Source organism: Pezoporus flaviventris, unplaced genomic scaffold (genome assembly GCF_033815535.1).
Source record: "Pezoporus flaviventris isolate CSIRO_AGI_PZ_B2104156 unplaced genomic scaffold, CSIRO_AGI_Pfla_v1 ptg000045l, whole genome shotgun sequence".
Classification (NCBI taxonomy): Eukaryota; Metazoa; Chordata; class Aves; order Psittaciformes; family Psittacidae; genus Pezoporus; species Pezoporus flaviventris.
In genome coordinates, this window is record NW_026892593.1 from 1 (window position 1) to 27,799 (window position 27,799).

Here is a 27,799-nt window from a genome sequence, read left to right on the forward strand (position 1 = left end):
TCCTTCCCTTTGCGTGCCAGTTCGGGTGTTTAACTTGGGATGTTCATCTCTCTGCAAAATCATTCCTTATCACGTTTGTAACAATTACTTACTTCCAGAGGCCTTTGCAAATGGCATTTCTAATTGATTTAAAGATATGATTGCTGATCAAGTGAGCTGTAGCAATTCAATTCACTTCTTGTCTTTTGCTCTGAGACCAGATGACCAATTCAGTCACAAAAGCTTCTGGAGCAAAGCCAGAGGGGATTTGGTTAATCCAGATTTGTGGGCCCAAGCTACTGGTTTAAAAATCGATAGCGAATATATGTCACCATGTATTTCCTTCTACCTGGGGAAAACAAAGTATATATATGTGTAGAAAATCAGGGTTATTCCCTTTATCGTAAGAAGTTACCAAGAGGAAATAAGGAGGAGAAAACTTGCCACCACCTTAACCAGATAATCAAACCACCCCCACGGTGGCAGCTTTCAGTGATTTGCAGTGTGTGAAAAAGTAATATGTATTAAAATATACTGTAATTAACACACCCCCCCCCCCCCCCCCCCAGCCAGACACACATGTGCAGTATTTCTGTGGGTTGCGAAGGCAAGAGAACTGCAGAGGGTGAAAAAGAATCACAGAAGATGCAAGCAAAGTGAAACAAAACACCGTATTCTTTGCAGGACAGCACTTCCAGAAGTTGGCAGGCTTTCATCCAAGATGCTGAGAGCTCACAACTCTCCTTCATCCAGTATATCCAGTGCTATTCCTTTCAGCAGGCTGGGGTGTAGAGTACCTGTATGAACCTAACAACAGGCACCTCCAAAGGGGTGGTGTTTAATGCAGGGAATCTGACATTTTTCATGCATTTTTAATCCACAGAACTGGAGTGCCTGAACGTGTGCAACCAACACCAGTCAGATCTTTCCTACAGAGTAATTAGCCAAGAAGCATCAAGTTCCTGCCTCCACGAACAGATTTCCTTAACTTCCTTCAAAGGAACAGCTATCCCAGTGTGGACTGTGACCAGAGAACTCTACAAAAGTCATATAGCGAGTAAGCAGGGAAGAGGGGAGCAACCTCCAATCGCCCTGCTGTACTCATCACAGAGCACCACAACGCCACAACATGTACAAGGTTACAAATTAAGAAGCCTTATGGAAATCAATTCTTAAACACACAATATGATTAATCTGAGATGAACATTAGGCAATACAAGCATGTTTGTCGCTGTGCCTTGTGCCTTGTTTGGCACACAGGGTTGCAGGTTTTCAAATCTAGTACTTTCCTCATTCTAAGGAAATACATTTCCTATGTGTTAAAAGCTCAACAAAACACAAAGTATTTAAACATAACACTAAGAATGTCACAGATTAATACCATGAACAGTGTGGTTAGAACTGTGGAACTGTTGACGTAGATTAAAATGCTTTGCCAGTAACCAGATGCTGACAGACTCATTTCCTGACTGAGCCACATGGCTTTTCTTCTCTGGTGCACACGAACACTGCAAAGCCTGGTCTCAGGGGTGTCCAGCCCTGCAGGGGTGAGGACAAGTGCCACAAAGATACTCTAGTCTCAGCCACTGACTGTGTCATGCAATGGATGTGCTCAGGGAAACTGTCAGAATACAGAAATCTTTGCACTGAGCGAGTGGACTAGGACTGGTACACCCATAATACACAGTGAAGAGCTGGGACAAGCAGGGAAAAGCCACCCAGCAAGATTCCATGCCCAGCCTTGCATTTTCTGGAGCATCCCCTTGGAATGACCCTGCACAAAATAGGTGTCCTTGGCATGGGCAGCTCAGCAGCAAACACCCACAGCCCTACAAAGAGTTGATGTCCTTCTCCAGCCCTCCCTGCAGCCATCCCTGGTGTCTGGTGACATACATCACACCACAGCTCACAGGTTCCCCTCAGCAGGCACTTAGGCACTCCACTATTCGCGTAAGTCAATGGTAAAACCTATTCTTGTAAAACTCCCCCAAATCGCTGCTCCTTACAGCCCGAGAGCATTTGGGTGAAGAGGGTAACTGAGAGGGTCAAATTAAAACTGCAGGGACTGAATACCACTGAGGCAGGAAAATTAGATCCACTATTTAATGACCATTTCCAGCACTTGTTTGATTTTGTAAGTAGTATTTCTGAGAGATTTCTACATATCTTCACAGTGAACAGGCGATGATGGAAGTTTTTTTAGACAGAAGTTAAAGTCTGAATTTTAAATGGAAGTTCTACACAGTGAAAAAAAAACAACAAAATCAGCACAAGGTTATTTTAGTCTTAAAGCTTTTTCAAACAAAACAAAACAAAACTAAGGTTAAAAAAAACCAAACAACCAAACTTTATTATTTTGGAAATACAGTCTATCAGTCTATCATAAAAGATGTTTAATTATTTACTATTAAACAATAGTAAAGATCACTTTGTAGAGATGAAATGAGCATCATCAAGGGCTTTTATAAACTGTCTCTCAATACCGCTAGGAGCTGGGTAGCTGTTGTTCAGGGCTAACAGTGCACAGCGTATTTGGTACAGTGTAGATGTTTTTTTGGTAGAACATATTTATTTACTGCCATAGCAGGAGAAGCAATTAGCTGACGTTTCATGGGGCAGCCTTCCAAGGATAATCCTGAGGCAAGAACAACTCCACTGTCAGATGAGACACTGGAAGGAGGCGCAGCTGGGTGCCCCTGCAGAGACCTGCATATGTGTCAAGCTGCCTCACTTGAGACCCTCTTGAAGGTTTTTCTTCTCCATCAGCAGCCTTGCCACTTACAAGTGCTTCTTCTTTTTTATTGCCTCTGCCCTGACAGCCAAGCTCTTGGCACAGATGGTCAGGACCACTATGAGGACTCCAACCAGGAACGTAACCAGGGGCCAGAGGAAGCAGTGCAAGAGGACAGTCTCATCATGAGTGCGCTTCAGCATCACATCATCTGGCCTGTGAAGAGGAGGAACAGAAGAGGTAGAGAATGTAAATCAACTCAACATCATCAATTCATCATGAGTGGAAAGCATCTGCCATGGAAACAATAAAGATGTTTTATGTGCAACAGTGTTAGAAAATGATTAGGTAGACCGCTTCATTCACTGCTTTCTTTTGCGCATCTATCACCAGCACTCGTGGCAGGCCACGAGGGCTTTCCACTTGCAGTGTTTACAGGATAACAAGTTAATTCAGTTAAATAAATAAATGAATGAATAAATAAAATTTATACTTTATGTCTCCCAGGGATTGTGGTCCTCAGAAAGAGCATGAGAGATGTAATATAAAACTGTGGACTGGAAAACCGCTCCAGCAAAAACATAACACCAGGCAGCAGTTATACATATCTACCTCAAATACCATCAGACATTGTGCAAAGAGTTTAAATTGCAGTTAAAGATTCCCTTTTAGCTTTGAGCACTGATTTGTCCATGGAGCAACATAGAGGCTCCTGACGAAGCCCTGGCTGTGGTTTGGCTCTGGATAGAGAGCCAGTCCTGTCCTCAGCACTGCACTGCTGGCAGCCCAGGCTGGAGTCGGCACAAAACCTACTGTCAGGATGACTCCTGCCCAGCCTCTGGGTGTCAGAGGCTCCCAACTCAGCTCCTTCCAGCAGAGGCTTCTTCAGGAGTAAGCTGTGATTTGGTACTGCAAACACCAGCTCCTCAGTGGGCTTGAGGATGCCCCTACAGGGACACTTTGGGGAGCCACCCCTGAAGATCTGAACGCCCTCCCATGCTTCCAACAACAGCAACTAATACTCAGTCATGGCCGAGTCTGTGATAGAGTTATGCATTTCCAAAGGGAATCAAAGGGAGGATAATAGCAAGGAGGAGGCATCTCAAGAGGTTTGGAAATTCAGCTGTGCCACATGTCTCAGAAACTGGGTGTCCATACGTATCTTCCAAGTCTTGGAAGTTTGCTGGGAATTCTGATGGCAGGTTTTCCTCAGCTCTGTCTCTTTCTGCTTTCCTGCAGTGTAACAGTTATTAAATCAGTCCTGTAGCATTTGCATTTCACCATTGCTTTCCCATCTATAGCCAGAGACATGCAGTCTGCTGGAAAACCATACGCAAAGGAAGGAAACAGAGCTTTCTCTAATTAGGAAAATATGTAAGTCATGGCTTATACTGGTCCTTACTTACATTGAATATTCCCATTCCATGTTGCTTTATCAACACTACCTGACTCTCCTCAGCAACAAACTTAAAATCCTGCAACCCAGGCTCATAAAGCTGGGTCCTGGGAATTAAGTTCTTGTAACGCAGTGGCACATGGGAACAGATACCTGAGCAACAACTGCTGTTTCTCCCCTAGCAGTTTCATCTTGATAGAAAGTAGCACTAAGAAAACATCTGTAGAGGAAACAAGAAGAAATTAATTTTCCTTCACCAAGAAGTTAATTATTGGAGATGCCTGCAAATCTACAGGGGTTTATCCATCCTTAAGGAGTCAAAGGAGCCCGACCACCAGGCTATTCCTGAACCCTGATTTAATCAAACCTGCATTTGCATTTGGAGGTCTCTCCTTCAAAATTGCTGCGTGGAGGTTCCTCTGCACTGTGCCAGCCTGCATGTCCCCAGGGCCAGCAGCACCACGCATCTCTCCTTGTGTAGCAACGAGCAGAGTCAGACTCTGATTAAGAGCAGCTCTGCTATATAAAAGTTGAAACTCAGCAACATAAAAAGAGATCAAAAGAAACCGAGGTGCATTCAGTAGTGGAACACATGAAGTCTGTTCAACCCAAACCCTCCAGACACATAATCAGGCACATGTGGAGACCATAAATTGAATAAAATAATATTAACTTTATGGGCACACACTCACCAGCCTATGCCATATAAATGACAGCACCCAAAGAGAAAAAATCCTTTCACAGGAGGTATAGTATTGCTTTCCTCAATTTTACTGTACCATCGTCTGTGTATAGCAGAGTGCGAATTGGCAAGGAGGCCATAAGGAGGCAGCTTTCAATCCTTACAGCTCTCAGCTTACAAGTGAAGTTGATTTTTAAATATTCTTTCTAAAGCAGATATTAATCAAAAAGTTCAAAAATAAGGGGCAAAACACAAACTAGAAAAATAGATTCAGCGAAGAGAATTGTGCCTGGGAAGAGCAGGATACCCTTTTGAATGAATCTTAGATATTTTGGAAAACTTCTGTACCAAATGTAGCAGAGACGGATGCCAAACACTCATTACAGGTGCAACTGTAACTCTTGCAAGTTAGTCATTTAAAAGAGTTTCCCTTTTGGAGAAGAATCAAAGACTTACAGAGGCCTTTAATGAAGCCTCAATTGGGATATTGAATCCTAAGTATCCATTTGGGTTCAGATGGGTATTATTGCTATTCTTAGCTACAGCAAGATACCCTGTGCAATTCCTGCATGGCAGAAGATGTGCAGCAATCTGCTGTCAACTGCTCACAGCGTCTTTTCAGATAATGCATTAAGTCATGACTGGGTCACCCCAAAATACATCACTAAATGACTATTGACACCACATTTAAGACATTAAATGCCCTTTCTTAGTCAAGAGGAGGGAGAAGCACTCCTAGAGGGTGACATGGGACAGGTCAGGGACCCTCTGGGATGCAGCCTCTCTATACCTACTCTAGGTACCAAAAAATGGTGGGACAAATCTCGGCCTTGCTCCTACTTGATTTATCTCTGTGGTTATTCCCAAAGAACTACTGTGCTTTCAGCTGCTCTTTATTTCATCCTACATTAAATTTGCAGAGCAGATAAGCACTGCTGGACTCCAGGAGTGAATGAGAAAAGTAAATAAAGACAGACACCACTGCCAGCAGACAGACTCCATGCTCCTGGATGGCAACATCTTGGTTATCTGACTGTAACAGCCCATGGAAACTCATCAAGATCAACTTTGGCAGCTTATAACGCCATTCCTTTGCATTTCCATCAGGACCAGCTCATCTTTCCTGCATCTGTTGACCCACACGGAGACATTGCAGGGTGTAGGGGAAAGCAGTGGGGAGTGCTGGAGTGGCAGAAAGATGATGCAGAGAATGAGAGCCTGAGCTCAGTGGTGCCCAGTTGAGGAGCCCTTTCCTGGAGACCCATCACCAGAGCTGACAGCAGTTATGGAGAGTGCTCTGGAAAACACCTTAGAGGGTGTTAATAGCAGCAGGTCCCAATGAGACACAACTTTTATAGCAGAAAGAAATACCTGAAAAGGGATTACTGAAATAGAAAATGTTCTCTATTTTCCTTTACAAGGTAATTCCTTTTAACTCTGCTTTTTGGAGTTGAGACTGCAAACAGCTGCAAATAACAGCTTCTAAAGTGAACAGGGAAAATCAGCCCTGCTGCACGCTCACAATGCACTGCACGAGACCCTGAGCCCACCACACCGCTGCCATAGCCCAGGACTGGTGCCAGCAGGGAGTGACCTGAGAAGGACCATCCAGGCAGGAGAGCCTGACCAGGGAAAAAGATCCCAGCAGCACATAGCACATGGGTCACACTGGACTTGCAAATCCACAGCGAAAGCAGCCTGAGGAGCAGGGTCCAGGCAGCCAGATGTCCTCTGCAGCAGGAGCACTGCAGCCCCAGCGACCCTGTGGCTCTGCAGGAGATGTGCAGAGGTCACTGCAGGGGTCTCGGGGGTCATCGTGGCACACACGCTGTGTCCTGCAAACAGGATTATCCTCCGAGTTTTCTCTTGCTCTTCAGAAGAAATGGGTAGGGAGACACAAGGGAGTCACTGGTAAGTCCCATGCCAGCAGCCAGGGACTGGCACGGCGGGAACTGTGAGTGAGGGCCTGGCTAAGTACCTGAAGAATAATCATGCTTGTGTTTGTTTCCAGGTGATCTGTGGCAGGCTACAAACCTTTGGTCTGAAAGAAAAGACTGGTGAAAAATTAGGAGGTAGAGGAAGTTAGAATCAGAATTAATCAGAAGAATTAAATAGCGCAAAGTCATCAGTGATAAATTAACAGGTTAGCCTGCTGAGGCTGGATTTCACTCCTTCCACCTGTTTCCTATCCTCATGTGATGGCATCTGTTTAGGGGAAGAGTTCCTGAAGATGAATTCATGAATTCTTGGGCAGAGCAGAACTGCCACCATCACTGTGGGAGCCTCCTAAGGAACTGGCAGGGTGCACAGAGCAGCTCTCCTCCAACATCTGAGTCTGCAATGTTTGGGTACATTCCCTAGGACAACTCCGAAGCAATCCTGCAACAAACCCTGCTGAATAAGGAACAAAATCTGCTTGTAGAAAGTACCCAGAGCAGCAGCCAGGACTGCAGAAGCCCTGTTTGGCCCATGGAACACATCCATGCTGCTGGGCAGCTTACTGCAGTTTCCTTCTTGGGGCTGAGCTTGTTAGCAGGGCATGACATCAGCCCTCCTCAGGGACTAGCGAAAACTGGATCTGTTGTGGTACAAAACGCTTTGGCTTTCACTCCTAGGCTCACACAGTGATTAATACAAGAGAGCTGCCCCACAAGTTTTTGAATCAGAAATATGCATACAGAGATACTTGTCTTGCCAAGCACAGATGGAGAGCATCACCAAGAGAGCAAAGTCACTGACAGCAAGCCCTGAGGTTTATGCGGCCTGTCACAGCTACTTCTGAGCCATGAGATAATCATGATGGCTACGCTGTGGGACAAGAGTAGCCAGAGCTAGGCTACGCCAGCGAGGCAGAACCCCAGCATGGTGCTGCACCATGATGGAGGTGATGAGTTCAGAAACCAAACATCCTATAGGGCCTTCAGAAGAATGAGCCTTTGGTGGTTATCACCTGCCCAAGGAACAGAAGCACACAGCAGCAGGAAAACACTGTGTCTACCTGGGAAAGCTAGATACAGGCCAAAGGAACAGAAACCATTATCAATAGCAGAAGCAAGGAGACCAGGAGCCTGGAAAGGAGCCACAGAGCTGCTGCAGGTACGGCAGGAGTGTCAGAGGAGGCTAACAGGGTTGGGCAGAGAAAACAAGGGGATTGTGGAAGGGGAGAGGAAGAAAGATGTATTTAATAGGGAAGCAGAAAAAAGAAGAGAAGGAAGAGGGCTGTATTTCCACAGCAAACAGCCCCTTTCCTCAGGAAGGGAAATAAATAGCTGTATGACACCCAAAATACAGAAACATCGCTGTTTGGGTTTGCCCAGCAAGATCAGCATGTATCGAAACTGCAGTTTTGACTTTCTCTTGCTACTTTTGTAGAGGTGACCTGCCAGTTCCCAGAGTCTGAATGTTTGTTGTTTGGCTTGGAAACGCAAAAGGAAAGGTGTCCTTGTTCCCTGAGGAAACCATCTCATGACAAAGACACAGCTTTGCTGGAAGTCCGCACAGCATCTCTCCCATGGTGCTGAGGCAGCGGAGCTGAACCCGGAAGAGGTATATATCATGCCTGGAAATGTGTTTCTTTTCCCAGTGTAAATCAGCAGGGAAATAATAATAAAGATATTTCCTTGTACCTGCAAATATAGCGCATTTAATAAACCCACCTTTGCTCTATGGCATCCATATGATATTTCAGTTCAAAGATGTTGACCAGAGGGGTTGCACATGTTCCCCCTAAGCTCGGTCATGGAGCATCTCTTGTTTCAAGCAATGCTGCTATTCACGTGTCTAGTAAATGCAGAGCCTCTCAAGTGGATGCACCTAAACTCCTAACACCAGTTATCAATGCATAAATCAGTGGCGGGGCAAGAGAGAGACCTACTGGGACAAAAGGGAGAGCAAAACCTGAAAAGTTTCAGGCGCTGCTCAGGCATCGAGACTTGGTTCTGCTGCAAACAGCAATGGCCACTGTGAAGCACAACCCCCACTGCCCCACAGCCCACAGGGTGAAAGAGGAATGAACAAACTAAAAACAACCCTAAGGAAATCTCTACTTTCACTCTGAAAACACGCCTTTACCTTTCATTGAACAGAGATGGCGGGAGGAATTTGTTTTTCCTTGCTAAAAGGTGAAACCAGTACTTATTTTTAGCAGGACTTTGAGCTTAGGGCTGGAGCCTTGTGGGGCTCTGACCAGGGGTAACTGGATTACTTGTTGCATGATGCAACACATCCCTGTTAGGTGCTACCAAGCAGTTCAAACAGACACTGGGTAAAGCAGGCCTTCATCAGAGCCTTCTGAACAATTAGTAAATGTCATGGGAAGAATTGCAGTGCGGGATTACCAAGAAGTCATGCAGGACCAAAATTTACAAGCACATAAACATTCCAGTCATCACTTCTGCACCGTACCATGCGATTTATGAGACACAGAGAAAGCTGACAGAGGCAGGGGACAGGGAAACCTTACAAATATTGTTTGTATTCAAACAATCTGGATTTAAAGATGTTTTCAATCTGCACACACTTATTTTTCCCAGAATTATTCACATCCTTTCACTATGACAAGCACTCATCAGTATTTTTTCCCCTATTGTTGCAAGACGCAGAGATCCTCAGCTGGAACAGCTGCACATGGAGGCAGAGCTACATCTTACTAACAGTAAATTCCTTTCCCTCTCAGCCCTGAGCACTGCTCTACAGGTTATACAGTAAAAGAAAGGATAGGAAATAGCAACACCCTCTTCTGATTGGAGGGAATTAATTTGGGAAACTTTGTGAAGTACTGGAACACACTGAGATTTCTGTTCCATCATTTATGAATGAGAAACCCTATTACCAGAGCACCTTTGGCTTCTGCAGACAATTATTCACAGATAAATGGCCTGCAGGGTATCCCAACACTATACAGGTGGGCATTAATCACCAGACAGTGCTTGCTTTTCAGATCTCAGGTGGATTTGTATACAGCATCCTGCAGCAAACACAGGGAAGTATAAAGCATGGCTGGCTCATCTGCTGCACCACAGCAAAGGAACCACAGAATGTACTTGCTATAATGGATGAATCCAGTGCTAAAAAGCAATAATGCCACGTAAATGAGCCACTAATAAGACCTGACTTATGTTGCTCTGCATGTCTCTGCATGTCTCTGCATGGCATGGACTGAAGGGTCTGAGGTGATGGAGATCTTGGGTTTTCTATTTTTGTTCTTGTTGTTGCTGTCAATGACACCTGGAATGTGAAGAAATGAAGTGACAGGGTCTCTCCCATCCCATACATTTCCACAGGCCTCCCACTTCAGGGCATGCAGCTGTGACCCTTATCTGCAGGTGTTCATGACTACAGACCCCCTGGAACATGGTGTGAGATCCAGAACACTGAAGCACTAGAGCTTGATGCCTTCTCAAACCTTTGGCAACAACCTGAGAACTTAATCTGAATGTGTCACTTATTTTGTGCTCTGAAACACTGGGGGTTGGTTTCTTCTGGGCAGGGCTCCCTTCAGACTGGAGTATCATCATGTCAACAGACAGGCACCTTCACTAGAGCTCTGGAAAAGTGACTTTGTCATGCAGCTTGCACCACGTGGCCCAAAGCTAGCCAGAAGAGAGTGGGACCATAAAGGTAATTGTCTCTGGTGGCAAAGCAAAACCTCACTTTTCAGTAAAATGCTGAGCTCCAAGCTAAGCTGTGCTTTGGCTCTCTAAGATCAACGTCAGACAGCTCGTTATGTTGGGCATCTCTGTGTTAACTGAGAATGACTGAAATTGCAAAGTCTGCTTCTCACCCTTTTTGTATAACTTTGAACCGTACAAATGGCATCACTTGTTCTTTTCAAAGCAGCCTGTTGAAATGTGCCCCACCAAACTGAAGGGAGGTCTTGCCTAACTGTGCCCTCCTCATGCAGCAACAATTCTGAGAATGATGCTAATTTCAGTTCAATGAAGAGGAGACGATGCTCAGTTGTTGATATTTACCTAGAATTTTACTCTTGTTTTTCAAAAGGGAGTATTAATATTGCAAATCCTATTTACTCTAAGGAACCCACCACTATATTCCATATGTTTTATACAGACTAACACAGAGAATTAGCTCATCCACACAGTTAAAAAAATACTGACAGGAAATACACACACTTTATTACGAAGTGAACAGGTTTTCCCCTCAGTTTGTATGGTTTTGATTTCTTCATAAGTTATTTAGTCATTGTAACTCTAAAAGTATACTTAAGCAAGCACATTCCTAGTCAGCGAAACTTATCTTTTAAAGTTCATTCCCATCTCCAGAAGAAAATAAATGGTGTTCACATTTCAGCTTAGACTATCTTCAAGTATCTCTGGCAGCAAGCCTCTCTTCTGCTGTAAATAAATTGTTGTATGAACAGCAAAAGGCAGTGTTTCAGGGCAGACATTGCATTTGGCAAGAACATTTAACAGTAATAGGATACAGCAACTATAAGGAAAAAACTCTGTCTGAGTGCTGCACAATTCCTCAGTGCCAACCTACATAAATGGCAGACCCTAGGTACTGTGCAGCCTCAGAACAATTTTGCTTCTGCTTCATCTACAGATGTGATGTGAGAACCAGCTTCCATAGCTCTGGACACCAACCACCTAGGTGCCTGCACCTGAGCAGATCACCCTAAGCTCCTTTACAGGAGAGAAATAAGCATCTCTGGGCATCTGACCCCCATTAGGCATTTATTTTTGGCTAAGATGAAAGGCTGTGGTTTCTCCCCACTGACTGTAAGAGATAATTTGCACAGCACCTTGTCCTACCACCTCAGGTGAATCCTGGCCATGATGTCTTCTGCAGAAGCTCCCATGTTTCTGACTATCCTGCTCACTCAGTCTCAGCTGGTGAACTAGCAGCACCTCTCTGTCTAGAGATGCCAAAACAGTCATTCGGTGGCTGCTGCTTAGCAGATGCAAGCATTGGCACATTGTGAACCAAAACAGCTCCCAAGGAGGTCCTTTCCAGGCCTGATGTCACTGCACAGGGAGCCCTAACTTTTAACCTCTGCATTCTGTAGACAGTGCTTCTTTCCCCACTGTAAGAAATAACTTGGCTTTGCTACCAAAGTATTGGTGGTTTCCCTCTGCAAAAAGTTAACCAGGGACAGCAGACTGTCAGCCTGAGCATGCCAACCAGGTCTACCGTCTCTCGGGGGGGGGGGGGGGAGTGGGAGGGGATGGGGATGGGGGACGGGGCACAACAAACAAAGCCAGCCTAGGGCAAATCTGAAGCCCTCAAGGCACTCAGGAGGCCACCCGCGGGAGAGTTGGGAATCTCTCCACCTGCCGCCCTGCTCCAGCTCTCCAGCTCCTCCAAAGTCCTAGCACACACTGGCACCCACTTGCCTCCCGGGTGCCTTAATAAACTTCAATATCTGATGCCAACACTCCCACACTGAGCCCTGAATTGCACCTGCAAGCCCCAAGCTATTCCCACCTAGGTCTGCCTCATCTGTTTAACATCCAAGGGCTGGTGGAGTAGGACCAGCCTCTTCCTTTAGTCCCTGATGTGGCAGATACTTACATGAGTTCTTAACTTAGCAACCAAGAACAGCCACCCCAGCTCTCAAAATTATTCATTTTGATCAAACTAAGCACATGTCATATGCCTCCAGAATTGGAGTCTAAACCCCGTAAAACCCTGGCTGATTTGGAGATCTTAAATATTTTTCACCTCCCTGTCTACATGGACCTATCATTCCAGTCACTGCTGTTCTCCCAAGTGCTCCCAGCAAGCCTGCACACTGTGGTAACCTTCTATTCCCCAACACATCATTGTCAGAAAGAGATAGGCAAAAAGATTCCCTCCCCCTCCTCTTCCCACTGAAAGAAGGAAACAACACCTTATACTTGTGTAAGTCACAGTAACATCAGTAGTAAAAGTAAGAATTGCAACAGAAGACGAGATGTTTTAAGTTACAAGTTTCTACTCTGCAAGCATGTGTGAAAACTGGCAGTTCTGTGAATGTTTATTACACGTATCTGACTAATTAATCCTCTGTGAACACAATCCCTGGGTTGCTTTGTACTGTTTACTGATCTCCCCTTTTCTTCCAGCCCCTCATGAACACAGTAGGATTTCTCTTCCATGGAGGGAAGAAATATCAATATCCAAACCAGAAATTTGCCACGTAAGTGTTAAAAGCCAAGATTTTGCCTTAAGATTACATGTTCTTAAGGAAAACTTTCCTCAGAATATCATGTTTTTACTTTGAGTAGAAAAACTGTTTTCCACTTTCTCTGTAGCTTTTCATCAATAGAGTCGTCTTGTGAAGCTCTGCACTAAACTCTGTTTGATAAACCACATGACTCTATGGCTGTGTATGTTTATATATATGCATACATTTATATGTATTTTCAAACGGGACCAGTGGACAGCTGTTAAACAGATGTGTAAGCACTTCTGTTATGCAAATGTAGATTACTCACCTCAAGTGCTGGTTAAAGTAGCATGTAAATGGTTGTGAACCCACTTTCTTCTTCCAGTATTTCTGCTTGTATGTGACATTCTCAGAGTTCTCCTGATCGTCTCTTGTGCAGGGAGGGATGTATGAACACTGCCAACACACGTTGCAGAACAGAGTTACTTCTGCATTCAGAAACACAGGACATCACTCTCTCTGCATTTTCCTCACAATAACAGTGTGACTGAAATGAGCAAAGAGTAAATTCAATGTTCAATGAAACAAAAAAGAAAAGTTAGTTGTTGAACTTTACTTCAATTGCTAGTTACTCCCTGAAGGTACTGGAAAAGAATATGCCACCATTCAGAAACGAAATAAAGGCTTTATCCTCTTTTGTTCCATTATCAAACCAACCTGCCACGTAACACCTTGGGGGTTTGTGTGGTGAATGGAAAAATGATCATTTAATTTTGATGTATTCCTAGTCAGCACATGGATTAGATTTGAATTGCTTCCTAGCTTCAGTGAGGCACATAATTGCAAGGTTTTTTTACCACCATGCTAATAACCAAAATATTCCAGCAGGCTTTCCCATATGATGGAATATCTGATATGTGGCTGACATCCACTGACAAAAGACAAGTATTCTTGCGCTGTTACAACATGGGGAAACAAGCAGAAAAAGTTCAAAGCTCCACTTCAGCAGAAAGGATCAGCAGATTCAACAAGGGTTGAGCGTGCAGCTGAGCTATATCTCCAGATCTCACCCTCAGACATCTGCTTCAAAGCCCAAAGAGATCAAGGGGAGTTCCTGCCCCAGCTTGGTGCACTTGGGGCTGGGTTTTCAGAGACTCCACTCTGGGTCACACACAATGCACACACCTTGTTTCCATGTCACGTCTTTGACACATCACCCTCCCTCCTAGCCACAGGGAATTAAACAAGAAAAAACAACCCACTGAATCCGGTGTTGGTAGTTGCAGGATCTCACTGCACAACCCCTCCTATTTTTCCCAAGCATTGGTACAGGAGAGCATTACAGGAGATGTTGAACAAAAATGAGTAACAAGGCTAAACTGGTCCTTGGAAATCATCAAGGCTTTTCACCCTGGAGGACACATGGACAGCAAGACTCCAGGTGCACACATAGATCTTTTAATTCCTTTAAAACTGGGAGCTGCAAGCAGAAAACGTGTCTGTGAAGGTAGCTGAGAAGTCTCTTAAGTAGGATGAGGAAGCAGGAGGTGCAGGGGAAGCCCCTAAAGGGATCTCCACATATGATCACAACATGAGTTTCTTCATAGTACCCTGAAGGCAGTAACAGCAAGTAGAGAGATACTTTAACCTGAAAATAAACATGACTCACTGTGCCTGCTAGTGCTTCCTCTCCCTCTCCATCTAGTGAGGTATCACAGGGGCCTACCGTGTCCCACGCTGCATGCTGTACCCAAGCTGTACAGACCTACAAGTCCATCTACACCATACAACAACTAGAATCTTCACCATTCCAGGGGAAGGGGAGAAATACCAGGATCTTACCGGCCTGATCATGTAAAACCTGACCACTTCTGTCAGCACTTACAATGCTGCCAATAGCTTCCATGCTTCAGACTAAAAGAATTCACAAGGTCCTGCTTGTGGCTTCCAAGGTGAAATTTCACATACAAGGGCCCCTGTTTTCACAGAGGCCCACATTGCATGTTGCCATGGCACAATGCTCCCTTTAGATCCCCATTCAGATGACCCTGATCACAAAGGACAGAAATGAGCAGCAACACCACTCTGCTCCAGGAACCACAACACAGGATTTTTCACATGCAGTTGTTTCTATCTTCAATAATATTCCTTAGCTGGCAGTGGTTTTAGTTTGGTTGTGTACTTTGGAAGCATCAACCACACTCCTCTTTCCTCCATGCTCCCAGTGCACAAACACATCTATGCAGCAGCTGCATAGAGTCAACAGATTCTGCACGCTTCCCTCTCTCCTCTCAAATGTTTCTTCCTCGTGGCTGAGCCTATTCATCCTCTTCTATGAAAGTGTGACCACCCCACCTCTCCTCTGCTGGCCAAACTTTCTCTGTGTACTTCAGAGACCTTCCACCTCCCTCAAATTGGGGACAACAGTGAATAAGCTCTCTGCAACTAAAACTTCATAACACTCTTTGCACAAGTAATTCCAATGACAGCTAACAGAAACCATGTTGGATTCATTTCCTTCTGTTCCTCTTTATCTTCATGTGGAAAACACAAAGGAGACATCCAGGGGCTTGCCTTAAAACGATGGGTCCTCCTTGCTTGCGCCTGTTGAAGATTAACAGTCTTGCAGAGGAGAAGTGGTCCCTGCTCAAGGTGAAATCTTCATTACATGAATCCCAAGGGTCACCCTCAAACATCTTCTTGACTTGATGAAGGATTCGAGCCATAGTGAATACCCAAGGTCCAACTCCATTGTGCTGCACAAGCACTGGAGTTTGTTTTCTTCCCCAGGAGGCCAGCACAGTTCCCACCAACCATTTTGGCCCTTTCTGATCCACATGGGTAGTGGGCCTGTCTTTTCTCAGCCGCCCAAGCACGCTTCTTGGGGACTTTGCTTGACCAACTGTATCACCCTCCAAAAAACCTGGCAACTTTTGCTGCCATGAGCTGGTGGGTGAACCTGAAACAACCTCCCGCTTCGGCAACAAGCAGTTTCTGAAAGGTTAATTCTGCAGTCCTCCCTCATGAGACACAGCATGAAATCCTGCCATCAAAACGTGAATAAATGCCAAGTGTTTGAAAGCAAGCTGGGATGGCTTGTGCTCAATCGCAGTTCATGCATCAGCATCCATTTTCAGTTTAAGTGTTCCACCCTGTATTCCTTTGATTTATTTTTTTCCCCCTTGAACAAGTTACAATGAAGTTGGAGAACAGCTCTAGAGATCAGACATTCAGAATAAATCTAATGGAGCCGAGGTCTTTTCAGCAGACCTATTGGCTCACGGTGCTGTAATCTCACCTCCTACGCTATGTCATAGCAACGATAAAATTATTATGTAATTCAAATACAGTCTCAATTACACAGCTCAAAATCGTTATCAGGTTAACAATATTCTCCCTTCAATCAGAGCCAGTGTTTGGATAGAGGAGTCAGGATGTAATTCAGCAAAAACGTCAGCGAGTAACTAATATACCTTTGCACTGAGGTTTTGTAAGATCTGTATCTGTGTTTGCTGCTGGATGCCGCCACACCAGTGTCTTTGCAGATGCCTAGGAAGAGTCCTGGTCCTTCTGAACCCTTCATCAGAGCAGATATTCTTCCATATCATAGAGAAGAGATGGAGGCATGAACTCTTGACCATGGTTTAGCTTCCAGGTTGCATCTCATGCTTCTCAAAGCAATTCAATCACATTTTTTATGAAAAAGAAGTCAGACTTGGTAGGCTCCGAGGGAAGCTACCTCAGTCCTGGAAGACACTGTCGGAAGACAAGACCAAGAATGTCCCAAACGCAAATGCATGTAAGAGCCCAAAGCAGAAGCAAGTCAGCCCATCAGAAGACAAAGCGGTTGCACTAAGAAGAAAGTCTTCAGCCTCAGCTTCTCCTAGCTTTGTGTGTGAGCATCTCTGCATGTTCCTGGGTTATCTTCATGGCCTGTAAGGGAACTAGTGCTGCCAGAACCATCCCACCATAGCAGAAGTTGAGCAGGGGGACTCGCTCCGTAAGTATAAAAAAAATCTCCTCCAGCTGACTGTACCAAGGGAGCTGGAGCTGAGCACCACAGCTGGTTTTCACCTGCATCCATCAGCGCAGGAAAACCCACCAGGAGTGATCAGAGGCTCAAGGCAGAGAGAGGCACCCCAAGCAAAACAGGAGGGTGGTGGGACTTACGGGGTTTACCTAAAAAACTGCTAGGCAGCATCTGCAGTGTTTGCCTGTCAAGGGCACCGGCCGAAACACGGAGCTGGTGCTTCACCAGACCCTCACGAAATTGCTGTAGGCAAATGTTGTAGCTGGGCACATTTTGCTATTAAACCTCCTTCATCATGGGTCATACTTAGGAGAATCCAAAACCCCAAACAAACCAGTTCTATTTACAAGTGCACAGAAGCAGTAACAGTACATCACCTTGTCAGGGTGAACAGATACAGAAAGAAGTGCGGCGGGAGCAGGCACAGATGTGGAGCACAGACAAGGAGCCGCAGCTGGCTGCTCTGCTGGCTGCACAGACAAGGAGCAGAGCTGGCTGCTCTGCTCCCGTGCCCAGGGATGGAGACAGGGAGAACTGGGTCCTGCTGCACAGCTGCTAAGATCAGGCTCACCAGTCACTGCCTAAAAGTTTCTCAACAGAACAGTGTGCAGGTTCTTCCAGCCGTACACTTAACTTCATGCGCAGAAAGGGGAAAGTCTAAAGAGCCAGAGAACAGATATTTTGAGAAGCTGATGTACCCCCCTGTTATTTTACCCAGCCAAACCTGTAGCCTGATCCTTGCACTGGTTGTGTGTGCTGCCAAGGGATTTGATGGCCAGAATGATAGTGACAAATTGACTTTGGTATTAATCCCCCTTAAGCCTTATCTCAGAGATTATTATTGCTATGAAGGCAGCTGAAGAAAGGCACCGTCACTCTGCTGAAATTTCTTCTTCTGAGACGACAAGGAAAAAGAAAAGAATTCCTCAAATCACTGATACTGGATACAAATGTAATCATGCCTGCTGCTTCATACATACATTTCTGGATTAACTCTGACCCAGCTATATATAATCCTTTAAGAGCTAAAATGAATCCTGGGCTGTACAATGATGTGATTAGGAAGCAAGCAAGAAAAATAATTAATTTCTTTTTCCTAGGAGCTAGACCTCGCTGGAACAGCCAGATCTGAGCTGCCAATGCGGTTATGCATCAGCCCACTGCTGCAGAAAGTATGAGAATTTGAGTCCAGCACACTGGGGACTTCTGGAGCAGAGTTTAGCTGCCAACTGATTCAGTATTGTGTGTTGTAAGGAGCCTGAGCTATGCTTTTCCTGTGCTATTGATTTACAAGGAGAAATTGCTACCCACAAAGAGAAGCAGCTGAGCAGTGTAAAATTTGAACACTGTTCAAAACAAAATTGGTCTTTTTCTTCAGTTCCAGTTAGTTGGAGCTGATCAGCGTGCTGTATGTCTAATTGCATGAACAAGCAAGTGTGATGCAAGAAGGCGATGGACACAGGAAGGGTTAAATGGCTCCCCTTCAGTGTCCATTCATAAATACAGACTGGATCCCAAGCATTAAATCCAGCAGATTCCTACTCTGTTGCTATGACTGACCTATTTCAGGATAAAATTCTGAGAGCTTTTAAGGACGGTGTGACTTCAGGACAAAAATTAAAAGGAGAATCATCTCCACAGACATTAAGTGAGGGAAAAAAAAGAGAAAACCAAAGCAGCAGCTATGCATGCTTCATTCCCTTAAAAGGGTATGTTTTCCTAATGAGACCTAAATAACTTCTTTTTATTCTATACTGGGTTTACATAAGCTTCTTAAGGTAAGGAAAAAAATTGGAGCGCACTCTTTTTCCGTGTTGTTTTCCACTTAGTTAAATTCAATTACTACCAGAGAATGCGGTTACATCAAAAAATGCATCCTTTCTGCTTGGTCTCATCTAGTAAATCAGATTTAATCCTCAGCAATCAATATCCCAGCGTAAACAACCAACACCTAGAGATTCAAGGTACTAGCTAGACCTTGGATTTGTAAGAGCGTGCAAGTGCAACTCACTGCCAACACACAGCCCTATGTTTATTAATTGTTAAATAAAATATAGGCTTCTGAGTGACATTTGCGGGCATGGCTTGAACCTCTAGGTGCCTCTCTGCAGAAACTGCAATCCAGCCCTGGGAAAGGCACAATCCTCCTCTTCCCACCAGACTTCCAGGAAGGCAGCAGAAGTAAAACCAAACCAAAACTCCCTGACTACTCAGAGAGACATGGCGGTCAGAGCCCAGTTTGGATGCCTGTGCTGACACTAAGGATCTGCAGGAGCTGTGAGCCCAGGTGTGCTGGTGGCACTGCTTACTTCCCATCTCCCATTAAAAGGGTGGCTTTTCTCCCACATTTCACCACCTACCTGCTGCCTGCCTGGAGACTGAGAGAATTAGAGGGAAGTACTGGTGCTGGGGCAGCTCATGATGCGTGTTTCCATAACCACAACTCGCTCTGTGGAGCCTGGCAGCAGCACCCCCAGGGAAAGGTGAAGTTCGTAAAGCTCTCACACAGGCTGATTCATCCACTTTGCTACCAGGCACCATCCAACTTCACTGCTCACCACTTCGGAACGGTGTCAACAATTCAACCCAAATCCTGTCACACTTCTCATCCTGCTTCTCACTCTCTTGATTTTTGCCCCGACCACCCTTCCAAGCCCATAAGCTGCCAAGGGGCAAAAAGCAACCCGTGAACCCCAAGTCTGCAACTTAATCCAAGAGACGGATCCACACTGGTGTAACTGTGACTGTGGAGATGTGAGGCAATGCGTCCCAAACCAGACATGGAAGTCTGCTGCCCAGTCTCTGCGCGAAGACCCCTGTATCGTGCTCATCATGGCTCTTGGCACTGCGCTATAGCCATATCTCGGTTGAAGAGATGAAATTTCCTTTTCCAACACACTCCTGGTTTCAGCTTCTTTCAGGAGGTGGATTCTGCCACAGGTTTTATTTTCTGGAAACTACTAAACTAAACACACCCCGCTCAGGCAGCATGCTGGCAAAGTGAGCTGTACCGAGCATGAAAAGTAGAAAGCAGAATAACTGCCTGTAAAGACAGAAAAATCACAAGTCACACGTTGCCTTCAGACTACCCTAGTTTGCTGGAAGATGCAACTTTAAAGACACTTCCGTTCGGTCCATTTTCATGTGAGTGACGGAGAAGTTTAAGAATCAAAACAGCACCGAGGAAACTTCTGTTCCAGCACAGCCTCTCCCCAGCGCCCCATCTGCAGCTGCTCCATTACAATTCCAGCTGGAAATTGTAATGGAGCGGCTCTGGGAAGCCCCTCACCCTGTGGGACACCCAGAGCCACAGCACCAGGCGCTGCTCGGGCAGACCTCCCAGTCAGCAGCAACAGTTTCTCCCTGGTTTCGCACCAGCATCCCAGCGGAGTGCGCTCAGGGAGACTGTGGGCCGGGGCGGCGCCGCTCCCGTGGCTGAAAGGGAGAGCTGGGTCTGGGTCTGCCTGGGGAAATAGATACATAGATATACAAATATCTATACTGATATAGATAGATATCGATATATATATATATATAGTTATAGATATAAATAGATACAGATAGATAGTTACACACATATATTTATATAAAGATATGTATATATAAAAATATATATGCATAGTTATATATAGAGATAGAGGTATAGACACTATACACATCGTGTATAGTGATAGCGCATGCATAGACACTATGAGTGCATACATAGACACTCTACATATGTACACACACCCCCACATATATATACATGCATACTATGTATAGTGTGTCTTCATATATAAATATATGTACTTCTTGCTAAGTAACAGCACAAGGGCATTTACGGGGGATGCCGTGACTTCATCTATCCCCCCATCAGAGAAAAACCCGCACCCGAACGGAGGGCTGTTGGAGGGGACCCTAGGGCAAGACGGGCACAAGGGGCAGTGACGGGGCAGTGAAGGGCGAAGGGGGCAGGATTCGCCCCCCGGGACGCACCCCTATAACCCCCCGTACCCCTCATTTTGGGAGCGCGGGTCTCACCTTGGGGTTGGTGCGGAGCTGCCGCTCGTCCTCATGAAGCAGGGCGGGCGCTGGGGAGCGGGAGGTGCGGACCAGGACCTGCAGGCAGGGGTACCGAGCCGTGCCGCGGCAGGCGGCCCCGCAGGAGAAGGTGCAGGAGAAGCGCTCACCGAGCTGCCGCACCGCCAGCACCGTGCAGTTGGCGGAGCCGCCGCCGCCCCGCTCCTGCAGCGCCGGGCGCAGCCAGCAGCACCCCAAGCCCAGCAGGGACAGCAAGCCGGCTGCGATGAGGAGGAATCCCAGCCGCATGCTCTTGTCCTCCGCCTCCGTGTACTTGTAAACCACACGGCTCCTCGCCATCGTCCCGTTGCCGCTGGCATCCGCCGCCGGGCAGCCGCTGCCATCGGCTAAAGCTCCCGCCGCTCCCCGCCTCCATCCCCGCCTCCTGCAAGGATGAGGAACCCACGGGGGGTGGCTGTGCGTGCAATCACCAGGAGAAAAACACACCCAAAACTCCCTAGATCCATAAATAAAACCCTAATGTAAACCCGCTTGACCTAATTCAGGACCCTCCGGGGGTGGAAGGGACAGATTGCAATGGGATTAAGCTGGCATGAAGATTTGATGTGGTTCGGATTAATACCGGTTACTGTGTAAAGTGCAGTATCTAGAGAGGGGTGGGCAATACCTAGAGGGGGGAGGACGGGTGAGGAGGAGGGGCCGAAACACACCCTAAGGCACATTTCGGCTCCCGCCCTCCCCCCCCCCCCCCCCCCCCCCCGCCAAGCCAACATCCCCACGTAAGGTGGTTGTAGCATCCTGGCGTGTAAATCCAGTTGAATAAAATCACAGCTTGAAACAGGCCATGAAAACAGTCTGTCATTCCCAGTTCTCACTGCCGACTTGGTTAAGTCCTGGAGAACCCATGTGAAACCCTACTCAGAACCCCCGTATGTCAAAAACTAGAGGTCTCTATGCATAGAGAGTCAGACCTGAAATTACATATCTAGAAGTGAGAAATCAGCTGCTTTTTTCACCTTATTAACCACGAAGGCAAATAACAGGGGTTTGTCCAACTTTAGGGATGCAGCACAAGTGCCCTACTCTGTCCAGCCCCAAATCCAGCATCCACATAGGGACAAAACCAGGCTCTTTCATGGCTGTTTGAAGATAAGTGAGCAAGCAAGATGAGAGCTGTCACAATGTTTTATATAGGAATTGTACTTTCAACAGGAAGGTATCAACCTTTGGAAGATCACCCTAAGAAGTGGCAGGTTCTCATAAGCAGTCGATCCAAGCAAATGCTTTGGTTATTACTCAGCATTTCATACTGTGGTGGCAAAACAACAGAACAAGCTCTTCAGTGCCAGAGCACCATAAGCAACAGTAATATTTTTATTCTGTAGTCTTTATCATAGGCAATTAAGTAGAATAAAATGTGACAGTGTTGGAGCCTATAGCTGAACTAGATGATACAGCAAACAAGAAGCTACAGAAAGAACAGTAAAATAAGCACGGGAAACGGCACTTTCCTCTGGCCACCTTTTCCAATTGCTTTCCCACTGCAGAGTGAGACGTCAAACTTTTAAAAATAAAGTTGATCCATAGGTTCTCCAAATGGACTATTGAGCAAGGCCTGGCAGGAAGGCTATTAAGAATCCACACTGTGACGTGAATATAAATGGATGCAAATATTGTCCTTGTTTGCACCAGTGCGCTACCGCGCTGCCCTCAGGCTAGCTGCTCTGTAGCAGCCTTTCCTAACACCAATGGGTTTCAGAAAAGGTATACCAGCAATAAGTGTTTTTATTTTTACTTAAACCTGCCATAGGTTTTTGTATTAAAAACTGAACTCGTCTTGGTTAGTCATTGGCTCTGTGTATCCATTCCATCAGTCAGGGTTTGCTGCCAGCGCTGTGGTGATGAGAGTCTCTGATGCTGGGACTCGCTGTGTAGAGATTTCATATTATAAACAATGAATTTTTAATCAGGTAGATTTGTTGCCTGACACCTGAAGGAAAGCTCCAGCCCTGCTTTCCCTGTCTAGATGGGCTGACTTCTCCCTTTTCTTGCCTTCTGAACAGCTGGTGTTCGGTACTCGGTTTAATTCCTTGCTGTCCCCTGTACATAAAGTGCTGTCAGCTGAAAATTAACAGCTCACTGGGTGAAACAGTAACCTTGAGAGTTAGTCCTCCTGCATGCCTCCAACCCCTACATCATCCATAGTCAGAGGAGATGCTGAGATTGTATTTTGACTGGGGACGGATTTTAACATTCACTGGGTAATCTCATTGGTTTTGAAGTTCTGCACATACAACTCGGTCACAGCTTGAAGGTTGTTTGAATCAGTTCGAAGAGAAAAATGCTCATCGATGCTTGATTTGTCAGAGAGCAAAGCTGGGTACTTGGGGCTTGTTGTGAAGATTTTAGCGCTGCTATCACCTGTTGAGGGCAGGAGTCAGGACACAGGCTCCAAAACTATGGGCTGCATCAGGAGCATCCAGGGTGATGTTAAATGCCTGGATGAACTTTCCAGCAGCAGGGTAACAGGTTGCTACCTGCTTTTACAGGCCCTTTCTTGACCCATGACCAAGGGGCAGGCTTACTTGTGGCCTGTCGCTGATCACCCACCTGAAGGCAGTTTGTACAGCCCATGGCAAGCATGCCTCCTCCTTTGTTGTGTACCTCAAGGCTGGACAGCCCCTTGGTGGTGTCTGTTACCCCTGACATGAATGGGCTCACACATCCCCGTTCCTCACAGAAGTCTAGCAGTGGTCCTTGTGATGTTCATTGTGGAGCTGCCTTGCGCTATCTTCCGTGAGAGTGCCTTTTTGAATAGCAAATATATATATATATATATATATATATATATATATATATATATATATATATATATATATATATAACAAAATGCCTTTTTAAAACAACACTGTGATGCCTGTCAGAAAGCAGACTGGTCTTCAAAGAGAGATAGAGCTGGCTGGTAGAAACACACCTAGGGGCAGAGGAACAACCAAACCTGCCCTTTCGTCCAAAAGCAGAACTGTAGGGGAAGCTGAAAAGTTTCCACAGAATGACATCCATGCCTGCAGCAGGCCAACCAGCTCTGGATGCTTGTCTTCCCTTCTCTTTCCTTCCCTTCGCTCCTCATCAGGACTGTTTCACAGGTGATGCAGGATGGTGCAGTGGTGAAAATCACTTCACTGGATTGCTTGTTAAGCCAGAGGGAGCTCAAAAAAGTGGTTTTGCAGAAAAGTATTTTGTCAGTTTCAGCAGGAAAACTGTGATGTATCCCCACATGCAGTATAGGCATGTTAAGACCAAAGGAATATGAAATGCAAACAATAAAGCAAAGTCTAGGAAAATAGTATACAATCTCAGTTAGTGCTGCTAATTCTAGAGTGGGATGAATCAGTAATATTAAAAACTATGTTTGATGTGCTTTAACATTACATTAAAAATATAAAGTTCAACTCAACAGTAAAGTGGTTTTAAGAGGTAAACCTACCAAAGTAATGCAAACCGCAATTCCAAAACAAGCCATGCAGCTGCATTTCTTCTGGTCTTTTAAACTTACTAGAAGCTTTCACATTTGTGGAAATGAAAGCAGAGAGGAGAGAAATGAGAATAGCTATACGATTTTATTTCTCATACCATAGGAAAATCCTGCTAAGCATTTAGTCTGTCAGCTCAGGCTAGCTGCTTAGCCCAGTCTGCATGCTTTACCAGAATTCAACTTCTCGAGCATAATTTTTAAGCAGTGGTGAAGTTTGAAAAACACAATGAGGGGAATGGCAATTGAAAACTAAGCACACTGGCTTTAATAGAAGCAGTTGTTATATTTAGGCTCTTAAAAGAACTGTCTAGCTACCTCATGTTTAGGATGACAACTGTGCATTTAGAAGCTCAAGTGTGACAGACAGCAATCAAATTTTCTTTTTGTTTTCAAGTCAACATTCAGCCATGGAAGTACTTTCAATCACAAGTTACAGGGAATGAATTAAAAAAACCAAACCCTAAAATATGTCCCTACTAGGTGACAAGTATCTTTGAAACAACATTATTTAGAAACTGAACACCCTTCTTCAATAGACATGGCCACCTATGAGCCATGCAGGACAGAGCTGACTGCCCCATAGATCTTCCATTTCCAGTGCTGTTAAGGTTGTGCCAAAGGTAGTTTCTGGTCTCTTTAGGGCCAACAACAGAGCCCCTCAGCACTTTGCACACAATTTTGCACATGACTACAATACAGCAGTTCTTATTTTGGGTACCTTCTCAGTATTTTTTTCATTAAAAACTGTAAAATTGAAATGTAAAAGTACAAAAAAACACTGTTTCAGGGATAGAGAGGATTTCAGACATAGCCAACAGCAAAGTGATATGATTATACCTCTTTGTGCCGTATAGATGTGCGTCCGTGAAGGAGTGGTGCGGCCAGTCATGAATCCTGACACATGCAGGCGACACTTGAACAGAGTCAGTCACGTGCAGAAGTTCTCATCCATGTGAGTACCTGCAGGCTTCCCTGGATTACTTGGGTCTTCAATTAGATTAATCAAGCCCATGAAGGTTTTCACATGCTTAAGTATTTATGGCACCACGTACTAAGGCAGAGGAGGTTGCCCTGGGTGGTTTTTTGTTTGCTCGTTTTTAAACGCCCAGGTGTAGTGTCCTTACTGCCTTCTTCCATGACCCCGGTCATGATTTTCCCTACAAGCTGGGTGGCTTAAGTAATACTATTAAAATAATTGCAAGTGCTTTCTGCAGTATTGGGGGATAATCAAGTGGGTGAAACCCACTGTAACCCTGAAAATTCAGGGTAGTGGACTGCCAGAGAAAGTAGAACTAACTACTCAATAAACAAATACACAGTAAGGAGCAGTAACTATGAGAAGTGTGTTAATCACACCGGAAACAGAAATACTTCTACTTGTTTCCAAGAACACCGAGGTTACTACTGAGAACTTACCTCACATGTTGTCATACAACGCTGTAATTATGAGTAAAGGACCCACCTCAAATAAATGTATTCTTAAAATAGCATTTTGTTTTCTCCCCTTAATAGCTTTAGTGAAATGTAAAAACATAACTAAGCCTCAGACCTTAACTGACAGTGTTGAGAATCTGCAGGTCAATTCAGCTGCCATGTGTATAAATGTGTGTAAGGCCTGAGGTTTTCTTCCTCTCAGAAAATAAAGGCAGTATGGGTTTTCTTTCCTTTTTTTTTATTACTGTGGTATCAGCTAAGAAGTGTTTCCCATTTTACACCTGGTTTTCTGTTTAAACCTCTCTCCTGCTCCAACCCAGAGTGTAACATGAAACTAAGTCACATATTTTAAAGCCTCCATATATGCATATTTAATTGACAAACGAGAGCCAGAGTGTTCTTCCCCTTAGAAGGAGCAAGTCCCCAGCTCCTTGCTCACAGGTGGGAAGTTTGCTAAAATCAAGCATCTTGCATTTTGGATGTAGCATGAAGCTGAATACAATTGTATCATCAAAGTAACCTTTTGGAGAACTTAAATTCCAAACTCCAGCTTTCTAAAGTACCATAGGCATTTAGTAGTGTAAGTTACATGAAAAAGGGCACCTTATCTTGCTCCATTTACCGTATCTGTTGTTCATTTCCATGAGATCGGTTATGCAGATGAAAAATTACACTAAAAACCCCTAAGCCCATATAGGAAGAAATAATCACATTTGATTTGAAGATGTAAACATCATTTTAGGAATCCTTAAAAATAAAACAAACAAAAAAAAAGCAAAGATCATGATGGACCTTTGACAGTAAGAAGTGTAAAATTAATTGTGGAGTGAGCAAGATGCTTTTAGAAAATTATCGTGTTTAAAATGTATAGATTTGTTTGAACAGTCAAATAAATGTTTGTATCTGCTCTAAGAGAAAAGGAGAAAAAAATGGAGGAGGAAAAGGCAGGAGAATTAGAAAAGAAGAAAAAAAGGAATAGGAAAAAGAAAAAAAAAAGACAAATAGAAAAAGCCACCATCTTTTTCAGCTCTTTTAGCCATCACCTCAATTATAACCATCCTCTCCTTTCAAGTTCTGAAAGCAGCTGGCTTTATAAAAGCCCCATAATCAATAGGCTTACATTTTTATGTCTCTCACTAAAATAGATATAAAAAAGTTTAAAATTTAAAATTGCAATATAGCTGATACAGTCACAGCAATGCCATTAATGGTCCAGTTTCCAAGTGTAACTCAATACATGCCAATAAGCTGGTTTGGCACTATACAGAAAACCAGGTCAAAACCTAAAAAATAAACCCCCACAATTCATTAACTTGATTTGTGTTAGTCATTTCTTTGAAGTGGTTTGCACCACTAGCAGCATGTGGCAGTAACATCAAGGAAACTATCCAAATGGCTCAGGTTTTAATTCCTCCCTTCTAGAGAATAGTTACAATTTTCAGAATCAGTATATATTCATGTTTGTTTCCATCTGGAGGCTCAAGTAGTAGTGATCATCAAATGAAATGTATTTCTGGGTTAAGTGGGAAAATACCAACCTGGAATTAAGCTACGATCAGCTCTAACCTAAGTTTCTTCTAAATGTTCCTTCTGTGATGAATTCTTGAAACATCTTTATCATTTGAGATGTTCCCCACCCGCCTTTCTAAAACTGATTTGCTATCTGCTGTTATAGAGAGAGGATCTGAAATCAAGGTTAACCAAACTTTTTGGCTGGAATACAGAACTCTCATAAATTTACTTGTCAGCAGCAAAAAGACTCTTCAAGTGTCTTAACCACTGTACAGCTTGATAGTTTTAATGCTTCAACTTTTGGGTTTTTTTCCATTTTTCATTGTTGAAGAAATAATTTCACAATCTCAAATCAAAGTCAACACTGCAG

At 44.6% G+C, this 27,799-nt stretch overlaps 1 protein-coding gene across 1 annotated transcript; it reads right to left on the bottom strand.

The window, feature by feature from the left end:
- Nucleotides 1-2,136: 2,136 nt before the first annotated feature.
- LOC133276413 (calcium-activated potassium channel subunit beta-4-like) lies at nt 2,137-21,399 on the bottom strand. The gene is made up of 3 exons (XM_061467143.1): nt 20,949-21,399; nt 13,227-13,354; nt 2,137-2,926 (listed from the first exon to the last, which is right to left on the bottom strand). Exons 1-3 carry the CDS (start codon nt 21,285-21,287, stop codon nt 2,758-2,760), a joined length of 636 nt encoding a protein of 211 aa, XP_061323127.1. The 5' UTR covers nt 21,288-21,399; the 3' UTR covers nt 2,137-2,757.
- Nucleotides 21,400-27,799: the final 6,400 nt, after the last annotated feature.

What these genes read in the sequence shown, in the direction of transcription:
- LOC133276413 (XM_061467143.1), bottom strand. Translation starts at nt 21,287, where the DNA reads ATGGCGAGGAGCCGTGTGGTTTACAAGTACACGGAGGCGGAGGACAAG. An exon ending in AGCTCCGCACCAACCCCAAG is followed by an intron (nt 13,355 to 20,948) that starts GTGAGACCCGCG and finishes GTGTGTTGGCAG; the next exon opens with TGTTCATACATCCCTCCCTG. An exon ending in TACTTTAACCAGCACTTGAG is followed by an intron (nt 2,927 to 13,226) that starts GTGAGTAATCTA and finishes TCCTCTTCACAG; the next exon opens with GCCAGATGATGTGATGCTGA.